Source organism: Tachypleus tridentatus, chromosome 11 (genome assembly GCF_004210375.1).
Source record: "Tachypleus tridentatus isolate NWPU-2018 chromosome 11, ASM421037v1, whole genome shotgun sequence".
In the NCBI taxonomy this organism is placed as follows: domain Eukaryota; kingdom Metazoa; phylum Arthropoda; class Merostomata; order Xiphosura; family Limulidae; genus Tachypleus; species Tachypleus tridentatus.
Window position 1 is genome coordinate 69,068,075 of NC_134835.1, and position 18,681 is coordinate 69,086,755.

General features: G+C 29.5%; 1 protein-coding gene across 9 annotated transcripts in view; it reads left to right on the top strand.

Moving 5' to 3' along the window:
* The window catches only part of Uvrag (UV-resistance associated gene), a 40,430-nt gene extending 25,789 nt beyond the window's left edge, over positions 1 to 14,641 (top strand). For all 9 annotated transcript variants that reach the window (XM_076467766.1, XM_076467765.1, XM_076467763.1 and 6 more), the window contains 9 exons: positions 233 to 319; positions 715 to 812; positions 4,269 to 4,501; positions 5,206 to 5,378; positions 6,622 to 6,685; positions 7,131 to 7,296; positions 8,064 to 8,142; positions 8,878 to 8,969; positions 11,029 to 14,641. In XM_076467766.1, the coding sequence (XP_076323881.1) occupies positions 233 to 319; positions 715 to 812; positions 4,269 to 4,501; positions 5,206 to 5,378; positions 6,622 to 6,685; positions 7,131 to 7,296; positions 8,064 to 8,142; positions 8,878 to 8,969; positions 11,029 to 11,887 (1,851 nt within the window). In that variant the 3' untranslated portion in view covers positions 11,888 to 14,641. The remainder of the gene's footprint in view (positions 1 to 232; positions 320 to 714; positions 813 to 4,268; positions 4,502 to 5,205; positions 5,379 to 6,621; positions 6,686 to 7,130; positions 7,297 to 8,063; positions 8,143 to 8,877; positions 8,970 to 11,028) is intronic.
* Positions 14,642 to 18,681: the final 4,040 nt, after the last annotated feature.

Sequence of the window (18,681 nt, forward strand, 5' to 3'; positions counted from 1 at the left end):
ATGTTTACAGTTTTAGTTATCTTTAAATGAGTATGCATATTGTAAATTATTCATGTTTTTTTCTTTGTTTTGGATGTTTACCATTTTTCTCATCTTCAAATGAGTGTGTATGTGTGTGTATATATATATATATAAATTGTTTTTTCTTTGTTTTGGATGTTTACCATTTTTGTTATCTTTAAATGAGTATATATAGTAAATTATTCATGTTTTTTTCTTTGTTTTGTTTCAGATTCCCAAAGAATGTAAAAAATTCAAGGCTAATACTTTAGTTTTTGGGTTATCAGAAGGATATTACAGCAGTCCTGATAGTATGCAGGTAAAGTTTGATGATACTTTTTTAATGGAACTCTGAGTTTTCTTTTGTTAAATTTTTTGATGCTTTGTTCAACTGACATGATTTTTTACAAACTTTTTAGTATGTTATTATGAAAGCTACTTTATATCTTGGTTATTAAATTACATCATGAAAATTTATAATATTTCATACTTTTCTTTGTAGTTTCATTAGATATTAGTCAAATATACAATTCATTCCAAGCTTCTGCTCGGTTGTGAAATTCACATGACGTATATGCGGTTTGATTAATTTATTACAGCATGGTTTCTTATTCTTTATGTATTGTTATTTTTGTTATGAAAAGCTATTTCTACTTTATAATACTTTCATTAGTATATTGAATATCACAGTTTTAAATTTTTATTAATTTCTAGGATGCATTTTGTGAAGGATCACCTTACAAACCTACAGAAATTCTTAATGTTGACCCATCAGCTGTTCGAGTTTCATACTCGGTAAACACACTCTCAAGGTAAAAATTAAACCTTTTAGGTGCAAAGTAAACTTTATTTTTGCCTTATCCAGAGTGGCTAGTATATTTCAGGTGCTCATTACACACAAACATACAGTTTCAAAACTTAGTAAAAAAGTAATTCTAAGTCTGTTTCAACAATTTTTAACTCAAATGTATTTTAGAAATCCTATTTTGGCATTATGTAATGATGTTTATTGTAATTCTTAAAGAAAATATGTGTTTCAACTTTTATTTCTATTAAGTCACTGGAGTTTAGCTATATTTATTAAGAAACATGTATCATTATTTCAAAATATAACAATTCATATCTTGTTTTTTTCTTCTTTCAGTACATACCCTTGTTGCTACTCTTTTCTTGTTTCTTGTGTTACAAAATGTGAGCTGAACAATTACGAATAAAGCTGAGGTTCAAAAATGTCTCCAGTAAATGTGTAACAATTATTGGATTAAAGATATTATGATTGGCATAAGTCAACATAAAGTAAATAAAATCATTTGAGCAGTAATTTGGGTTTCATGAAATATTATTTACTCGTATATACTTAAAGGTGAGCAAAAGGTTTTAATAGGAATTATACATTCGATAAATCCTAACACAAAATGATAAACTTATAACCTAAGCACTTTTGAAAGGTGAACCTTTCTTCTCAAGGGATAAACTTGTAATGTTGGTAAGATATATAAAAGTTGTTGAGTTACATGACGGTGATCTGATATTCCAAGAAATGTATATGTTTTCACATACTGTTGTAAGTGTATTCCATTTCTGGTACAGTGTTAGGGATATTTTGCTTTAAAATAGTTAAAAAAGAAATGTGTATTTAAGTGTTCCAATAAAATAAAGGTGACGCCAGGAACCTAATTGAAAAAACGATGTTAAACTAATTGATTTGTACATACAGGTATGGAAAATTATCTTAAATAGACAGAAAGTTTTAAAAAGTTAGGGAGCATGCTAGATGAAAGGAATAAGAAAAAATAATTATTTTTCTAATTGAGAAGAAATAAATGATTGCAGATTACCAATTCCAGGATTGAGATTGATTCCACAAGTTTGAACAGTGTTTAGATTAATTATCCAATATGCTTCTGTTATCTCTCTATCAGCTTTAATTTTAAATCCTGTTTTAATGCTGATAGAAACATGGAGTGACCAGGTTGGTTAAATTGATGAGTAACAACTAGATTGTTTTTGGTATTAATAGAGGAATTATGCTTGTTGAAACATATGTTTAGAGGAGTTCATGTTTGTCCTACAAATTGATCATTACACTTTCTTTCATATCAAGATATGAGGTAAGCTTAATTAGACTTCGTGTGTTGAGTGACCAATGACAAATTATTCCAATAACTCAAATAGTAATTTACTGAATATTATTTTTAAGTTTTATCATGTTCAGTCAACACACACAAATAAGAGAATTTGCTATTTCATTGAAACTAAATTATATATCAATTGATAGTAACCAAGAAACATTTTATAAAACATGATGATAAGTATCCTGACAAAAGGAATGATAATGACATTTTTAAAGATGAGACTTGTTGGCCTGTGCTTTGTTTTTTGTAACTCATGATCAGAAGTGACTATGTTAGTTGGCAAAATAAAGTATAAAAAAGAAGTGTTAAAGAATGTCACTAGAGCTGAGACTGGATGAATATATAAAAAGATGCTTTCAGATCAGTAATGTTGATTATAAAAAATCAATTTTAAGATGCAAAGATGCTTTCAGATCAGTAATGATGATTATAAAAAATCAATTTTAAGATGCAATATTTTCTCATTTTAAAACAGTGTTACTGACCAAAACAAAAAATTCTACATCCTGAAAAATGATAAAGATACTGAATAAATTTTTTTTGTGTTTTTAAGGTTAAACTAATCTATTTAGTAAGTTTGTACCATATTTCTTGCATTTAAGCTTAATATACCCACTATGAGAAGAAATAAATTAAATAAATTAGGATATCATTGATATGTGATCTGGAAAGTGTTAAAGAATAGTTGTTTTTATATATATATATGATAGAAAAATAGTTGAAAACATTTGTTTGGCATGCTGCATCTATGTGATGTTATTTAATAGTTGTTTAGCAATTAGATTGCAATCATATTTAACTCGACAATATATGTAATTGCACTACAGTAATTATAATTTTTGTTGGACAGCACAAAGAAAAACCCACATGGAATATATTTTTAAGTAAAATTATATATTAAATGAACACAACAATATTAGGTAGATATTCCACTACACCTAGTGATATATTGTAGTTGTTTTTATCTATCACTTTGGTTTTTCTCCATCAAAAATATTATACTGAAGGTTTTACAGAGGGGTTAACAAAATTAACATAAGGAACAAATTTGCCAGATTTTGTCTTCTTACATTTGAAACTTTCCAGTACTACAGTGTATTTTGAAGAGACTTATTTACATTATTTTACTATTATATCTTTAAGGAATGTAAATGTAGTACATTTTGCAGACAATGATAGACTGCAACTCACTGTTCCCTTTCATTCAACAGTTAGTTTTAATGTGAGGCAATTTAGCTTTTACACAAGGGCCATCTCTTTTCCATTCAACACTTAGTTGCAGTCCCTTAAATTTCTCAAAACCTATTACAATCTTTCTTGTTAATTTTCTGATTGTACATACAAAATATTTTTGTGTAGTTGTGAGAAATTTATTTACATGTACAATGAGTATATGGTAATATTTTATTAGTCCTAGTTCTTTAAAAATATATATGATGTACTATGAAATAAAATAAAAAATTTAAGCAAGTTACTACTTTCATTGTATGTTTGCTTTCTGTACCTTTGTTAACAATTTTTAAATTTTTAGTAATAAAAAACATCAGGTGGAAATATTTTGTTTAAAAAATTAAAGAGAAATGTATCTAAAACCCTGAATCATTGTTTAACATTTAAAATTTGCAGTGTTATTTTTAAACAAATATTTTAAAAGGTAATTTTTAATGAAAGATTGTTTCTTTTCATTATATACAAAACTTTAATTTGATTTCTGTGCTGCACAAATGAATATAACATTTTGAAACTTGTAAATTAAGGAAATATATTTTCTAGAGCAGACATTAGCTCAGTATAAGATATTTCTAACCACACACTAGATATTATTGCAAATAAAATATTCAGTTTCATCTTATAGTTGCTTGGCATGTTTTTGTTAAAACATTTGATTCCAAAATACAGAAATCTGTTAAACATAATAATCATTTCAAAACTATTATTTGGGATATAAACTGTACATAACTGAATCTAATAATAGTTATGCAACTGTTTTAGCTGCTAACATGTTGATGACCAATGTTAACATTTTTTCATGAGGTTTAAACTAATTAAACCATAAAGAACCACATGGGTTTAACATTAAAATAAAAGTAAAGTTTGTAACAAGAGACTCGTAACATTCTTTTTATTTCATAGAATTCAGACAATTCATAGGGCAATAAAACAAACCCAAGCAGCAGCACAAAGACTACGTGTTTTGATTGAAGATAAACTTCAACAAGCTGGTCAGAAACATCACTTGAAAGGTCACCAAGAACAAAAGAAAGCTAGAGTCTCTACCTTAAGAAATGAACTTAAAGTACAACAATACCGACTTAACACTTTACTGTCAAGAAGATCTTTAAATGGTCAGGAAGTAGAAGAAAAAGGTATTAGTATCAGAAAATTCACAACCAGGCTGCATTTTGATTTAAGTAATTAGTCTGTAAAACTGTGATTAAGGTTAATAAAATAGAAACAAAAAATAAATGTTTTGCAAATATCGATTCATACTAAAAATTGATTTTAAAGAGGGTAACTGCATCTTTTTTATAAATCGTTGGAGTGACAGGAAGATATTGATCTTTCCGGTTGCTAAACTAGTACATGTTCCATTTCAACATCAGGTAACTTTGGTTGGATGGTATCAACTATTTTGAGGATTAAATTTGGTTAAATGTTTGCATTATCAACAGTAAATAATATAATAACTGGAATGAATATGACTTGGCTTTTACCGTGTTAGTTGTTTACTGAGCTTAGCTTGTAATTTAATTGATGCATATTCTAATCTTGGGGCTTTTCTCTCATGATTTTCAGGTATCTTTCAAAGCTAATTGACTGTGACAGGATTAGCTGATTATAACTGATTATTATTACTGAAAATTTTGTCTACTTGCTACCTGTTAATTAAAAACTTAATTGATGTCAGTCTTCAAGTTTATGAAAATATTGAAATATTTGTTTTAAAGTCTATCCCAATGTTTGAAATTTAAATAAAATTTATATTTAGTATTAATTTGACAGAAAATTAAAAAGTGGTTTAATGTCTTAAAATTTCTGTGTTATTAAGCTTTTATTTTTTAAACTGTAGCAGTGGAAATTATGAATAAACTACAACTTTTGAAAAGAGAGAGAGATGCATTAGTAGAAAGAAGAAGATGTTACTTTGAGTCTCGAGAAAATCTTCTTAAAACTAATGCTCAACTCATTTTAAGAAGAAAGCAGTTGATATCTGAACTGTCTTGCATTTACCCCATAGTAGAGGTATGTATTTGTTAATGATACTTTAAGAAACATAGAAAAGGACAATATTAAGGGAATTAATAAATGTGGTTGTAGGCATTAATTTATCTGCATATTAGCAGTGTTAAAAATAAATTGTTTAGTACTTAAACTGGGAATTGTGATTTTCTGTACCACATTTTGTATTTTCATGATAAGTGTTTTCAGTGGTTTTATTATGTAATTTCTTTATGGATTTTTCAACTGATATTACAGAAATAAGTTTCATTCTAAGCATTTGTGGTATTTTATGAGAAAACTCTCAATGATTCACAAACATAAATAAAAATCACTTGTGAAAGATATTTTTAAAATATGAGATAAACCATGAACTACCCCATTTTTCCTTGTATTTCAGTACTTCTCAACTTGGCTTGGCATGGCAAAATGGTTAAGGCACTTGTAATCTGAAGGTTGCTGGTTCAAATCCCTATCACACCAAACATGCTCACCCTTTCAGCCATGGGGGTGTGAAAATGTGACTGTCAATCCCACTATTCATTGGTAAAAGAGTAACCCAATTGTTAGTGGTGGGTAGTGATGACTAGCTGCCTTCCCTCTAGTCTTACACTGCTAAATTAGGAATTGCTAGCACAAATATCCTTCGAGTATGTTTGCCTGAAATTCAAAAGAGACCAAAAACAAAACTTCTTAAATGTTTTTCCATTGCTTACCAAATTTGAAACATTTTAAGTTTTTTTTCTACTAAACTTAAAACTACCAGATCTTGCCAATACCTAAGATATGGGAGCTAATGTTTATAGCCAATTTCGTTATCATAACGTGATATTATTTTTATACTTATTTTATACATACTTTTATACTCACGAAGATTATTTTCATTTTCCCGTTTATTAAATAGATTTAGGACTGGAATAGCACAAATACTCAGGTGACTGAACCTCCTAAGTATTTTTGAGATTACAGCTAAATATACTGTTAATAGTTAGGTAACCAAGAGTGAATTCTAATTGTTATAGGTTTTAGTTTTCTTGTGAAATATTTCTTAATAAAGTGATGTATTTCTAGACATTCTATTATACAATTTTAATTCTGACCTCTGTAATGTTGTTTATTTAGTGAATATAATGCATTATATCAAATACATTGAGATTAATAAGCGATTTTCTTGTACATCAGTATTAACTAAATGACATTTTCAAGGAGATAAGTTTTCAGAGATTTTATTAAATTAATAATTACTTATTTTACTTTTTTTTTTAAGTTTCCAGACAAGAGAGGCTACAGCATCTGTGGTGTTCATCTTCCAAACTCTGAAGATTTTGCAGGTAAGACTTAAATATCTATCTCTCCAAAAATAGTCATTTGTAAACATCACTTTGCTTTAAGATTATATACTCTACTTAATAACTAAAGTAGCCATGTTTGTATCCTGTGCATATGTTTATACACAACAGTTTATAAAAGATGTAATGCTACCTTTAGAATGTATTTTCCACATGTATGCATATGCATCTATTTTTCAGGTTTTATAAAAATTTATACTTGGAGTAAGATACATAAGTTGTGTAATTTTGTTTTCTATGTGTTTTGTCAGAAAATACTTGTTCAGAATAAAAGCATTGTGCCACTTATTGATAATTGATCTATTTCTGTCACAAGCATTAACTGAACCTTTTAATTTTCATTAAAATATGTTAAATAGATTAAAAAGTAAAAAATGAAGAAATATTTGAAGAATGTGGCTGTGTTTCATGAACTGTTAACTTTTAGGACGTGATGACACAATGATATCAAATGCTTTGGGATATGTATGTCATTTGTCATTGATGATATCTCAGTTTCTTAACCTGCCTCTACGTTATCCAGTTCGTCATTTCAGCTCACGATCTGTTGTTATTGACCATATTTCAGACAAGATTCCTGATAAAAATAGAGAGTAAGTACTATGATTTTTGTTTTAGATGTTGTAGTTTTCAAAGTTTGCCTGAAGTACCTATTGTTTGTGTTCTAAATCCTGTTTCCTTAAGTTTACAAATGATATTTGTTGTAGACATATTTTGATACTTTGAAATTTTTGTATATTTAGTGAGAAATATCCATTACAAGTCATTGAATCTCTGGATTAGGAAATAAGAAACTGTTTCCAAAGTATTTTCTTCCCAATATTTGTATTTAGCACATGAATAAAATTAAAAGTGTGAAAATGTACTATTATAACTTAAACAAGTGAGTGCTTTATGTATGAATAAATACCATATAATCTTCTCTTCATAAGCCTAATCAGATGTTTCTTTTGGTGGTGTTTGTAGATATGATTGTAACTTTATTGTACCTATTAAATGAAACTTCTTGTGGTAAAAGCTTTGCTACCCAGTATCTTCACATCTGGAAAGCTTTTGTTACCTTGAAACACTGTACTTTAAATGTTTTTATACATTTTGAACTTTTCTACAACATTTATTATTGTTGTAGGTGATGTAAAAATGCTGTACTTCAGAATGTTAATAAGGTGCCAAAAATGTATGTAAAATATCATTAAAAACATTGTCAATATAATTTTTGCCCAACCACCACTGCATTGGTCCAGCAAATGTAAGTTAGTAAAGCATTTACTGTCTAATGTTTAAACTTGATTTCTGTTTGTATTTGCTTTGTTTTATTCTAAACACCTACAATAATTTTTTTTTTTTTGATTCCTTCTAGATTTCCACTGTTTGCTAAAGGAAAAGAACGATTGCATTTCAATTATGGTGTGTACTTGTTAAATAAAAACATAGCTCAGGTAAGCTTTGTTTTATAGAAAAATGAAAATGTCTGTGTTTCCATCAGCATTATTAAATGAATAAATAAATTTAGCTAACTTCTGAAAACCACATTATAGGTTATTACAAATGGAAGGAAAATTAGTCTATAAAAAGATACTCTATATTTAGATGTAACTATGAAAAAAATTATGGACCTCCTTTTCTTGTATTACCTAGAATTAGTCAAATTATTTTGTTATGATGATTAGTTTCTCTGATTAGAGGAATTACTTTGGAGCTATTGATTAAGAACTACAGTCAACACGTCACCTGAAATTATTACTGATAATTCTTAGCTTTGATGAATAATTTAGTTCTTCAGAATGAAGTAATTCAAGATTGAGGTCATTTATTAATGACTTTGGGTCATCACAGTTGTTTTGTGACAGGAAAGTAAGTCAGTAACTACTGCACATAAATAATATTGAAAACAAAGTTGAAAAAGTCATAGTTTGTTCAGAACACATGCTTTAATCAGTTATAAATTGCTGGATTTGTAGTGTATGGTGGGGACAAAAGTTGCTGGAGAATATAATTTTTTTATGTTAACTAACGTTGAAAAATTATATATTGAACAAAAAGAAAATCCAGTGTCAGTCATTATTTGTAATTAACCCATTAATATAATTATACCTTTTATATCCTAAATATTTTTTAAACTTTAGTTAATTAACTAAGAGAATGTTTACTGTTTTAATTTTCCATCTTTTAAGTTAAGACATTACTGTGGAATGACAACACATGACCTTCGAGCAACACTCTTGAACTTGCACACACTTGTTGAGACAAGATTCAACATAAAGAAGTAAGTGTGAACTTTAAACTATTAAAAGTATTTTCAATTAACTGTTTTGTTTTCTGCTAATACTTGAACTTTTTTCTAAACCTTTACTAAGAGGAAATGTGCATTACAATGAAACAAACCATAATTTAAGTGCAAGGGTGTAGGATATCTTTAGTTTTTAAACAATAGTTAACAATGAAGTATCAGTTATAACAATGTTACTGAAATTTTAAAGAATGGCTGTTATGAGTGTACTGAGAGCTAGTTTAAAACTTAAAGTTCAAGGTCTTGTTAACGCTAATACATTAAGCTTGTGGTAAATTAACATGATTAACTTGTTTCGTCTGTTACCTCATATAAATGTTTCGGGAATTAGTTCTCTGATTCCAATGAAGACATTGTGAGTTAAATTTTTATTTTATAAACAAAATACTATAACAATTATAGGTTTTATTATTGTATTAAGCGCATCACAATTGCATTGTGTAACATTGGTGACTGATAGTTAATCATGGTTATGGGTTAATAATTTTTAATCACAGTAATTTTTTTTTATAAACCTATAATTAGTAACTTTACTACTTACAGTTTGATAATTGCAAGTTTTATTTCTAATCCTGCTATGTTTAAACATTGTATTACCAAAAAAAAAAGCATTGAACTAGGCAATTTGAGGCTACTAACCATTAAGTTACAGGAAAATGTTTACCCATATGTACCTTTAAATCTATTCTTTACGGTGTTTTTAACCTTAATTTTGCATGTGACATGTAAAGCTGAGTTTAAAATTTCATTCTATTAAGGTAATAATTCATGTTAACTCTCTGTGTTAAGTACACCATTATTACTTTTCATTGTCATCATGTTGAAAGGGTTGACAGTTCATATCCAGTATCAACTTGAGCATATTGGTAATTATAGTACTTTGATAAACATGTGTTTCTATTTGTCATGTTGAGCTGCCCAACACATAATCTTTGTTATTATAGTTTCACTGTATTTTAATTTTGGTAAAATAAACTGTATCAATTTGTTTGTATTTCAGTAATGTTGAAGACAAAAGAATTTATTTAAGAATTTCCCTCCCTATAACTTCATGATTTATTTTGTTTCAGTATTAACCTACTGCTTGAGTACGCCAAAAATTAAGAGCAAGTCATGTTTTTTTTCAAAAATAACATCATGTTTCTAGTATTGTGTGTGTACATACTTTCTATGAGGCTCTAGTGTCACCAGGAATTTGAGTTAACAGTTATATAATATGGCCCAATTAATAGGTATTACATTTTTATAAGCACATGTATTTTATAAATACATTGTCAGAAAATTAATATTCCAAAAGTAAAATTGAATAACTTAATTGTTGTTTGAAATAACAAAAATTGAATATAAATACAAGTAGCAGGCTTATAAGTTTTGCTTTTAGTATTAATTTTTATTTTGTTATTGTTTCTTTAAGAAACAAATTGTTACTAGAAATTTGTATCTACACATGCTTCAAGAATTCTTTATTTCCACAACTCCTGGCTTGTTACAAAGAGCTATCTTTCAACAGGATGGAGTACTATCCCACTTTGCTCAAATTGTTCATGTTTTTAAATCAAACTTTTCCAAATTGTTGGACTTCTAGGAGGGAGGACCTAATAAATGACTTGCTGGTTTTCCTGATTTAAGCCTATTTAGATTTCAATCTCTAAGGCTTTTTTGAAAAGCAAAGTCTGCCATAAAAAACCAAAAAGCCTTGAAGAACTGAAACGTCAGATTCATAACTCTTTCTTATCCATCCCTACTGCTGTTTTGGAAAATGTTTTCTCAGAATTTGAATGCAGAATTAGATTAATTACAATAAATGATGTTATAATTAATAATAAATATTCATTAATTATTAAAATTAAAACTTACAAGCCAACTACTTCTCTTTATATCCATTTTAGACACACTGTATATTAAATATTATGTACTTCTCATGTACAAAGAAAATTATTTATTATAGTATTAAAATAACAGTTACTGCTCCTTACTATTCTTTTAGAAAATGGAAAGAAAAAGTATTTCTATATTTATTTTTTATATTCACTAGTGAGCAATTCCAGCCTGAAGTGTATTCAATGTTGAGTTTGCCTAGGATGCCCTCCTTTCACAGTCTGCCTCTTTCGCTCAGTGGGAATGTAACAGATCCTTCTCTGGGAGTGCAGCATGCTCTAACTCTCAATGAACCTGTGCTTGGAAAACAAAATATAGAAATGGTAAAAAACTGTCCTCAGAAAATCAACAATTTAGAATTGATTGCAGGACTTAAAAAAGAAATGGAGTTTATGAAAGCTAGCAATGACTCACCGAAACGAATAGGACAAGACTTATCGTGTACAGCTGTGAGCTCTTCTTTAGATAAAGGATTAAATGATATAATAACTTTACAGAAAACTCTTGAAAATAATAGTCATCAAACTTCTAAGAAGTTAAGCCCTCGGATGAAGTCACTCAATTATAGCCGTCATTCTAGCGTCCCAAACTTAACCAGTTGTACTGCAACTGTGTCATTCCAAGATGGTGTACTAAAACAAACAAATAATCAAAAACAAGGACTTAACTCAGCTCTTAAAATGTGGATGGGAGGCAGTTCTCAGGGAAACTCGGATGAGGAATTTGCTGCTGGCCACTCTCCTAGTAGTAGCACGGACAGTAGTGGACAAGTAGTTGCTTCATCAAAACAGCCATGGATTAAAGCTGATGTCAAAACAGAGTTGCTTCCTCACTGTGATGACAACAATTGTGATCAGTGTCGGCTCTCTCATAGAGGAAATAATGATTTTTATGAAACTGCATTTGATGCAGACTTAAAGCTTCGAACTCAACAGCTAGCTGTGAGGAGTAACAGTTTTCGGATGCAGTGGGGTTCCTCATGTAGTAATATTAATTTAGATCCAAAAGTACATTGATTGTAAGTGCACTCTGTGGAAGTGTATGTTTAAGTCATTTTTAAGCCAGGATTATTGCTTTCAGAACTAAGTGGCCATAGAAATTTACAGAAAAATTTAAAAAAAAAAGACTCAAAATTTATTTTTTATGTGTTTAATATCTGAGGGTCTGAACTAAATATATTAACTGAAGTGAAGGATAGCAAGTTTCCAAAGATTTTTTTTATATATATATATAGGGGATAATTTATGTGTGTTTATCTTACTCTTTATTTTTCCTTTAACGTTATTCTAGAAATTGCAAGTAAGAAATTTGCAATATTACATTAAAATAAAAAGTGTGTGTTGTCAGTGGATTGGTTCTTTTTCTTGTGTAACAAAGAGCAAATTAGCATTCTCCCCTTTCAAAATAAGAACCAGGGCTGCTGTAAAATTTTCCATTTCTTAAAGGTAAGTAGGGAATGTGTGTGAAAAATAGTTATCAAAAACAAACTAGTCACATTTTAATATTCTATATGAAAAACCAATTATCAATTATTTAGAAAACACTGTATAGGAAGTGATAATTTTGGTCCAAGGTACTTTTTGTTGTAACATACATACAGTTTACTAATTAGCTTACCATAATATGGTGCATCCTTGTGTATATTCTGTGAATTAATGATAAATGTGAACCTTATGAAAAAGATAAAGGTAGCTATCACATAGAGGTAACTTTATAATATCAGAATTGTTAATTCTAAGGTTTTGAAGTTTGGTTGGTAGATTTTTCATTGTAACATACATACAATTTACTATTTAGCTTACCAGAATATGGTGCATTCTTGTATATATTCTGTAAGTAATGATAAATGTGAACTTTATGAAAAAGATAAGGGTAGTTAGGACATTGAGGTATCTTTAAGTATCAGAATTGTTAATCTTGAAGTTTGGTTGGTAGAGATTTTATTGTTATTTTCTTAGTTTTAAATAACAGCTATTTAACAATATTTTGTTTTGATAGTTACAGTCATGCGAGTCTTACTATATTGGAAATAAATCTAAAATGACTCGGGAAATAATGAATAGCTTACATAAAACAAGTTTGCTTTTCTGAAAGTAATTCAGAAGCTAAAGAATTTAAATAAACTTTTCTTTTCTAACTCTTGACTTCTGAAACCCTTGTTTTATAAATAATCTTATTCTCCATGTGCAATATTAAATTTTGTTAGCCATTTTTTCTTCATATTTAATGAATGTTGATAAATTCAGAATTGACATATCAGTAACAATCTGGAAAACAAAGTTGTTTGATTTACAAAAACTTAAAATTAAAATATATTTGTGAAACAATATTATGTTATATACATTCGTGAGAACATGGGTATAAAATATGAGGTGTACTTTTTTGGCTTGTAATTAGACACATGAAGATATTGTTACATATCATTCTTTCATAAAGGTATATAACTTGGACCATTTTAATTGGAAAAGTTTATTGCATCAGATAACTGATGTATGTGGGTTTTTTGGAGTTTATTTTTGACAAAGTAAAAGAATGGAAAGTGAATTACAAAATATGTTACCTTCAGTCTACTCTACATGTGAATGAAAAACTTAATACATACTATTTCTATGTAATACTAGTTGAACCCTAAGCATTTTCGTTAGCTTGGAAGTTGAAATACTTTTTACGTGAAGATTGTTGGTACAATTTTAAAAGTGTAATGAAATAAAACTAACAAAGTTTGACTCTTAAACTGATGATACATAATATGTGAAAAACAGATATGATAATATGAGAGATGGCATAATTCACACTCAGTACTGTTTTGTTGCTTCCCTTAAAGGTTTTTTTATAATTATTATTTACATAAGTTTCATTATAAATTTCCCACCAATATAATTCCAGCATGAAATGATTAACAAATGTTTCTTTATTCTTATTATTGAATATAGAATATTTAAAGTGGAATTCAGAATAATTTTGTATATTTAATTATATTTGCTATAAATTTGTTGCATGACATATAAGCTATAATTATTTATTATACACACAAGGAGAACATCATTTGTGTCTAAAGAGCTTTTTAAGAAGTGTGATACATAAATTGGTTAGTATCACAAACAGTTACACAAATATGCATAGCCACACTGCTGTAATCTTGTATATCTTATTAACATTTGAAAGTTAATTAACTAATACTTTAAGATATTTGTTTTCATTTACCTTTAATAAACAATAAGAGAATGAAGAGATTGTTATTAATGGTTGGGGTATTGTGTAAGAATATTTTAAGGTTTAAACACAAATAGGAAATATTTGTTGTTGTGAAAACAAAAATGATTTGTAGTATTTCAGAAAAACTAGTTGCATTATTTAATGTTAAAAAAGAGTTAAAAAACAAACGTTGTTTGTGTACATTTTATTAGATTTTAATTATCTATGAAAGAAGTGGTTCAACCAAACACATTCCTGTAGGGCATCCATTTGCACACCGTTATTAAAAAAACTGAATTACCTACTCTAACCATCATTATTAATTGTTTATATATTCTTAATAAGCCTTGATTTCCATAAACAAAGTGTCATGTTTGTAATCTAGGTGAAGTATATGAATATTTGTGAGTGTTACCTGTAAATATTACAAACATACATTCAAGTAGAAAAAAAATAGGCTTTAAAAACTTGTTCCATCAAACTAAACAAAATTTCTTGTAAATCTTGAAGTTCAGCTTTTATGATTAAGTAATCAATAGTTATAAAAGTGATATAAATAAAGAGTTTTTTTGTGCTGCTGATAGTTTTTCTTTCAATCTTGGGTTTTTTATCACAAAATTTAAAATAGTTGCTTTATCTACTGGACATTAAGGCTTTTAGAAACTGTCAGTAATATTTTTTTCTTGACATCAGGTGTTCAGGTTCTTTCATTTTATACACTTATATCTATTTATTCATATTTTGAGTGTACTGAGCCATAACAAACGTTTTACATATTCAAGTATGTGGAATGTGTGATTTCATGTCCTATTTCTTATTAGTACAAGTTGTACTTTACTATGTGTAGGCTTGGCTTTAGTTTCATTATTCTCAGTGAAACAAATTTTCAAAGCCCTTGGTGGCATAGCTGTATACCTGTGGACACACACCACTAGAAACCACAGTTTGATACCTGTGGCAGGCAGAACACAGATAGCCTATTATGTAGCTGTGTGCTTAATTCCAAATGATAAGTTAAATCATATTTTTTTTAAAGTAAAATACTTCTAGTTATTAAATCTGTCCAGAGATTTTTTTTTCAGTGATATGTTATAAGGAGAAAAGCAAAATATTTTCCATGATGAAATACATACCTATCAGGAACTAAATCCTCATTCAAAAGTACATCCAGAAGTGTCTTAGTTTAACATTCATCACAACTCGTGTATATCAAGCAGCATGTTATAACTAAACAGTAAGAGAACTGGGAAGAAATATACTTAAAAGAGAAAAAAATTATACTTAAACTTCAACATTTTTTTTCTACAAGCTAGATGTTGGTATAACCATTGAAACCATTATGCAGTGATAGGTCTAACTGTGCAAAACACATTTGTGAGGAGAAATGATTTTTTTTTTATTTGTAACAAAAAAATAAACTGAAGAAGAAATAGATATGTATTGGTAAAATAGTAATTTAAATCATCAGTGAAGTTGTTCAAAATTTCAAACTATCTTATATTTATCAACAGCTGCACAATATTACCCTGTGCTCCTGTCAGTTACAACATTCCATCTTCTTCCAGACAGATCTTGCTATAGGTTGTCTGAACACTGATTGTGCCCATAATTCCCCTATCCTAGCTAGACACTACCATCTCCTGGACAACAAATCTCGTTCTTCTGTGTAACTCGCATAGTAACCAGTAAAAGTTGTAGAATTTATTAGTTACTCATCAGTTAATGAGATTTAACCATTAACTTCCATAATTACTAGTGTGGAATCCTTAATATTCCATGTTTAATTATTGTGTTTATCAGAAAGTAGGAGCACACACAATTCTTGCTCTTTAAACAGACAACTTTATTAAGCATTTGATAACTTATTTTTATATTCTTTTGAAAATACAATCAGAGCAGGTTTATGTTGAATGTTATAAACAGATTATTTTTTGCATTCTTCTTGAACTTAGAAATGCAGTAAGTGTCTTTAAACTATCATTTCACATTAGTGTCTTTTTTTGGAGTAGCTGTATGTGGCTTTTTGTTGTAAACACTTCTCAAATTTCCCCAGTGAGGTCATATAGATCCCAAAGAAATTTATTGTGAACTATATTTAGTATTGGTGTGAGAAAAAAATAACAAGTATTCATGCTGTTTCAAAACAAAATTGGTTATTACAAATATTTGGTTCTTATGCATGTGAACCCCTTCATGGATAAATAGATATATTAAAGTATATTGAAAAGGATTGTTAATGAACTGCATTTATATAGGACATTCCTTGGATGATTTTTGAAAAACTCCACATCAAAATCTTTCAAATCTGGCAAGTGAATATAAACTGATAAATGCTGTGTGTAAAATACATTGTTATTGTTATAAATTCCACATAGATGAAACGGAGATCTTCAAGAAGTTTCATACATCATCTACAGCTGAATACACTTACAACATTAGTCGCATCATCAGCTGGAACTAAATACAGATACTACACAGTGGAAAATTTGAAGAAGCACTTTATGTTAAACCTCATCTAACTTTCAACCCATAATTAAAGCTTAGATTTTATTGATGTTTGGACTCCATTCATGTTTCAAGATCATAAACACCATGTTCATACAGTTTAGGTTCCAAGTTAACGATGATATTGAATTACATCCCAACTGGAGGTCTCCCCATATAGCTGTGCTCTTATCGCTTTGTCTCACTTTATTTTTTTTTCAATTCACAGAACTCACAACTGCAGTCAAGTTCGTACCTGTTAACATTTGAATAACCTGGATAATGTGTCTTTGAAATGTCTAGAATAAATTCTGGACAGATATTGTCTATTAAGAGGACCTTTAAGAAAGAACAATTGATTTGAATGAAGGGCCTGACAGATAGACTGTATATGTTTCAAGAAAACACTTGTACTTTCAGGATTATTTTGACTTGTTTTCAGGAATACCATTCAAGTATCACTTTAGTTATCATGACCTCAAAAACTTCATGGACATTTATTGATATGCCCATAACTAATAAAATACATCTTCATAGCCATTACAATTTAATATTACTACAATAATCTATGTAAACTTTTAGAAAATCATTTCCACTCTTTGATTACACGTGTTTTGCTCATAACTTTTACCTATTAGACTTTATTTTGAGATTGTTTTCTACAAAAAGTGGTGGTGCCAAGGGGGCACTTGAGCGCTCCCCAATGAACCAAGCCCCCCCCCCCCCCAATATTGTTACCTACATATATTCATAAAACATGGAAAACACGTTTGTCATTGCTTTACAATTAGCATCGAAGAGACAGATCTGTAGAACTCAACGTCTTCATTAAGACGGAAGTATGTGTCATGCGTCCCATAGCAACGTACTGAATGCACTGAAACTCGTGCTGTATTACAGCTCCCTGTGTAATGCCATTCTATCTTGAGCTTTGACGAAGATTAAACAGCCACGTTGAAATCAAGTTACAACAGATCATCGGGGATTTTACTTGATAAACCAAAGGTTTCACAGGTATTTACCCATTAATTTCATTTATCTTTTATTTAAAAGTAAAACACAGCATGCATGTATAAGTGTATTGTGTATAGGTCAAACCTATGAAGCATTTAGCTGGTGGTGTATCCTCTGTGAGATCATTTTGCATTGTGTATCAGCCATCCAAAATTGTACTGATGGTTGTGGCACACGCTTAAAATTGTGACTTACAATCCTATTAATGTTATACTTATAATTAGATATTAACCTTACATGTTAACTGACCAAATAATATTTCTAAACAATTCTAGAACGAATTTTGAAATTGTCATTGGGCTATTTAGAAGTGCCTAATTTAATGTAATGTAGTAGTTACATTATTGTAACAGGTGCTTGTCACACTTATGATAAGAAGAACAATATCACAATCAGTTTTACCTGTATGAATAATGTGAACATGAAGAAACCAGTCTTTCTGTGAAGGTCAACTGCAATTTAGACATTTTGTTTTGGTGCCACTATGACCATTCAATATCCATGCTGCAGGTTTACTTTGTTCGAGCGTGCGATTCCCGCCTTAAGCGTATGATCACCGAGCCACTGACCATGGTGTATGCTCTGCGTATGGCTAACGATCGGCTCAGCCTGATCAAGATCCAGATGCCACCCCCCGCTCACTCCCATTAGCTGCCCACAGTTTTACAACATGCCTATCAAAGCTGTGTTTGTGTTCCCTAATTAGTCCTGTAATTTTACATTATCACTACCCTCTAATTAAGTACTTGTGCTATATGGTTAAAGATAAACACTTTCTCTAACAATATTTCACGGATATGTTCTGGATGCCAGGAGACACACCTTCTATGCCATCATAGACAGGATGCTCAACGAGCTGAATAGAAGATTCTCCTCTGATGCCTACAGTATTCTGATGGGTGCAACTGCATTGAACCCCAAACACTCCACATTTCTGAACAAGCAATCACTCTTAGGAATGGCAGCAAATTATGTTGTGGCAGATGTTGACCTTGCAGTGGAGGTCCACAAGTTGAACTGGCTAATTGCCAGGAAGAAAGACAAGGGTCAGGAAGTATCCACACCATTGGAGCTTGCAACCATGTTGAAGCCATACAAGGATGCCTTCATGGATCTC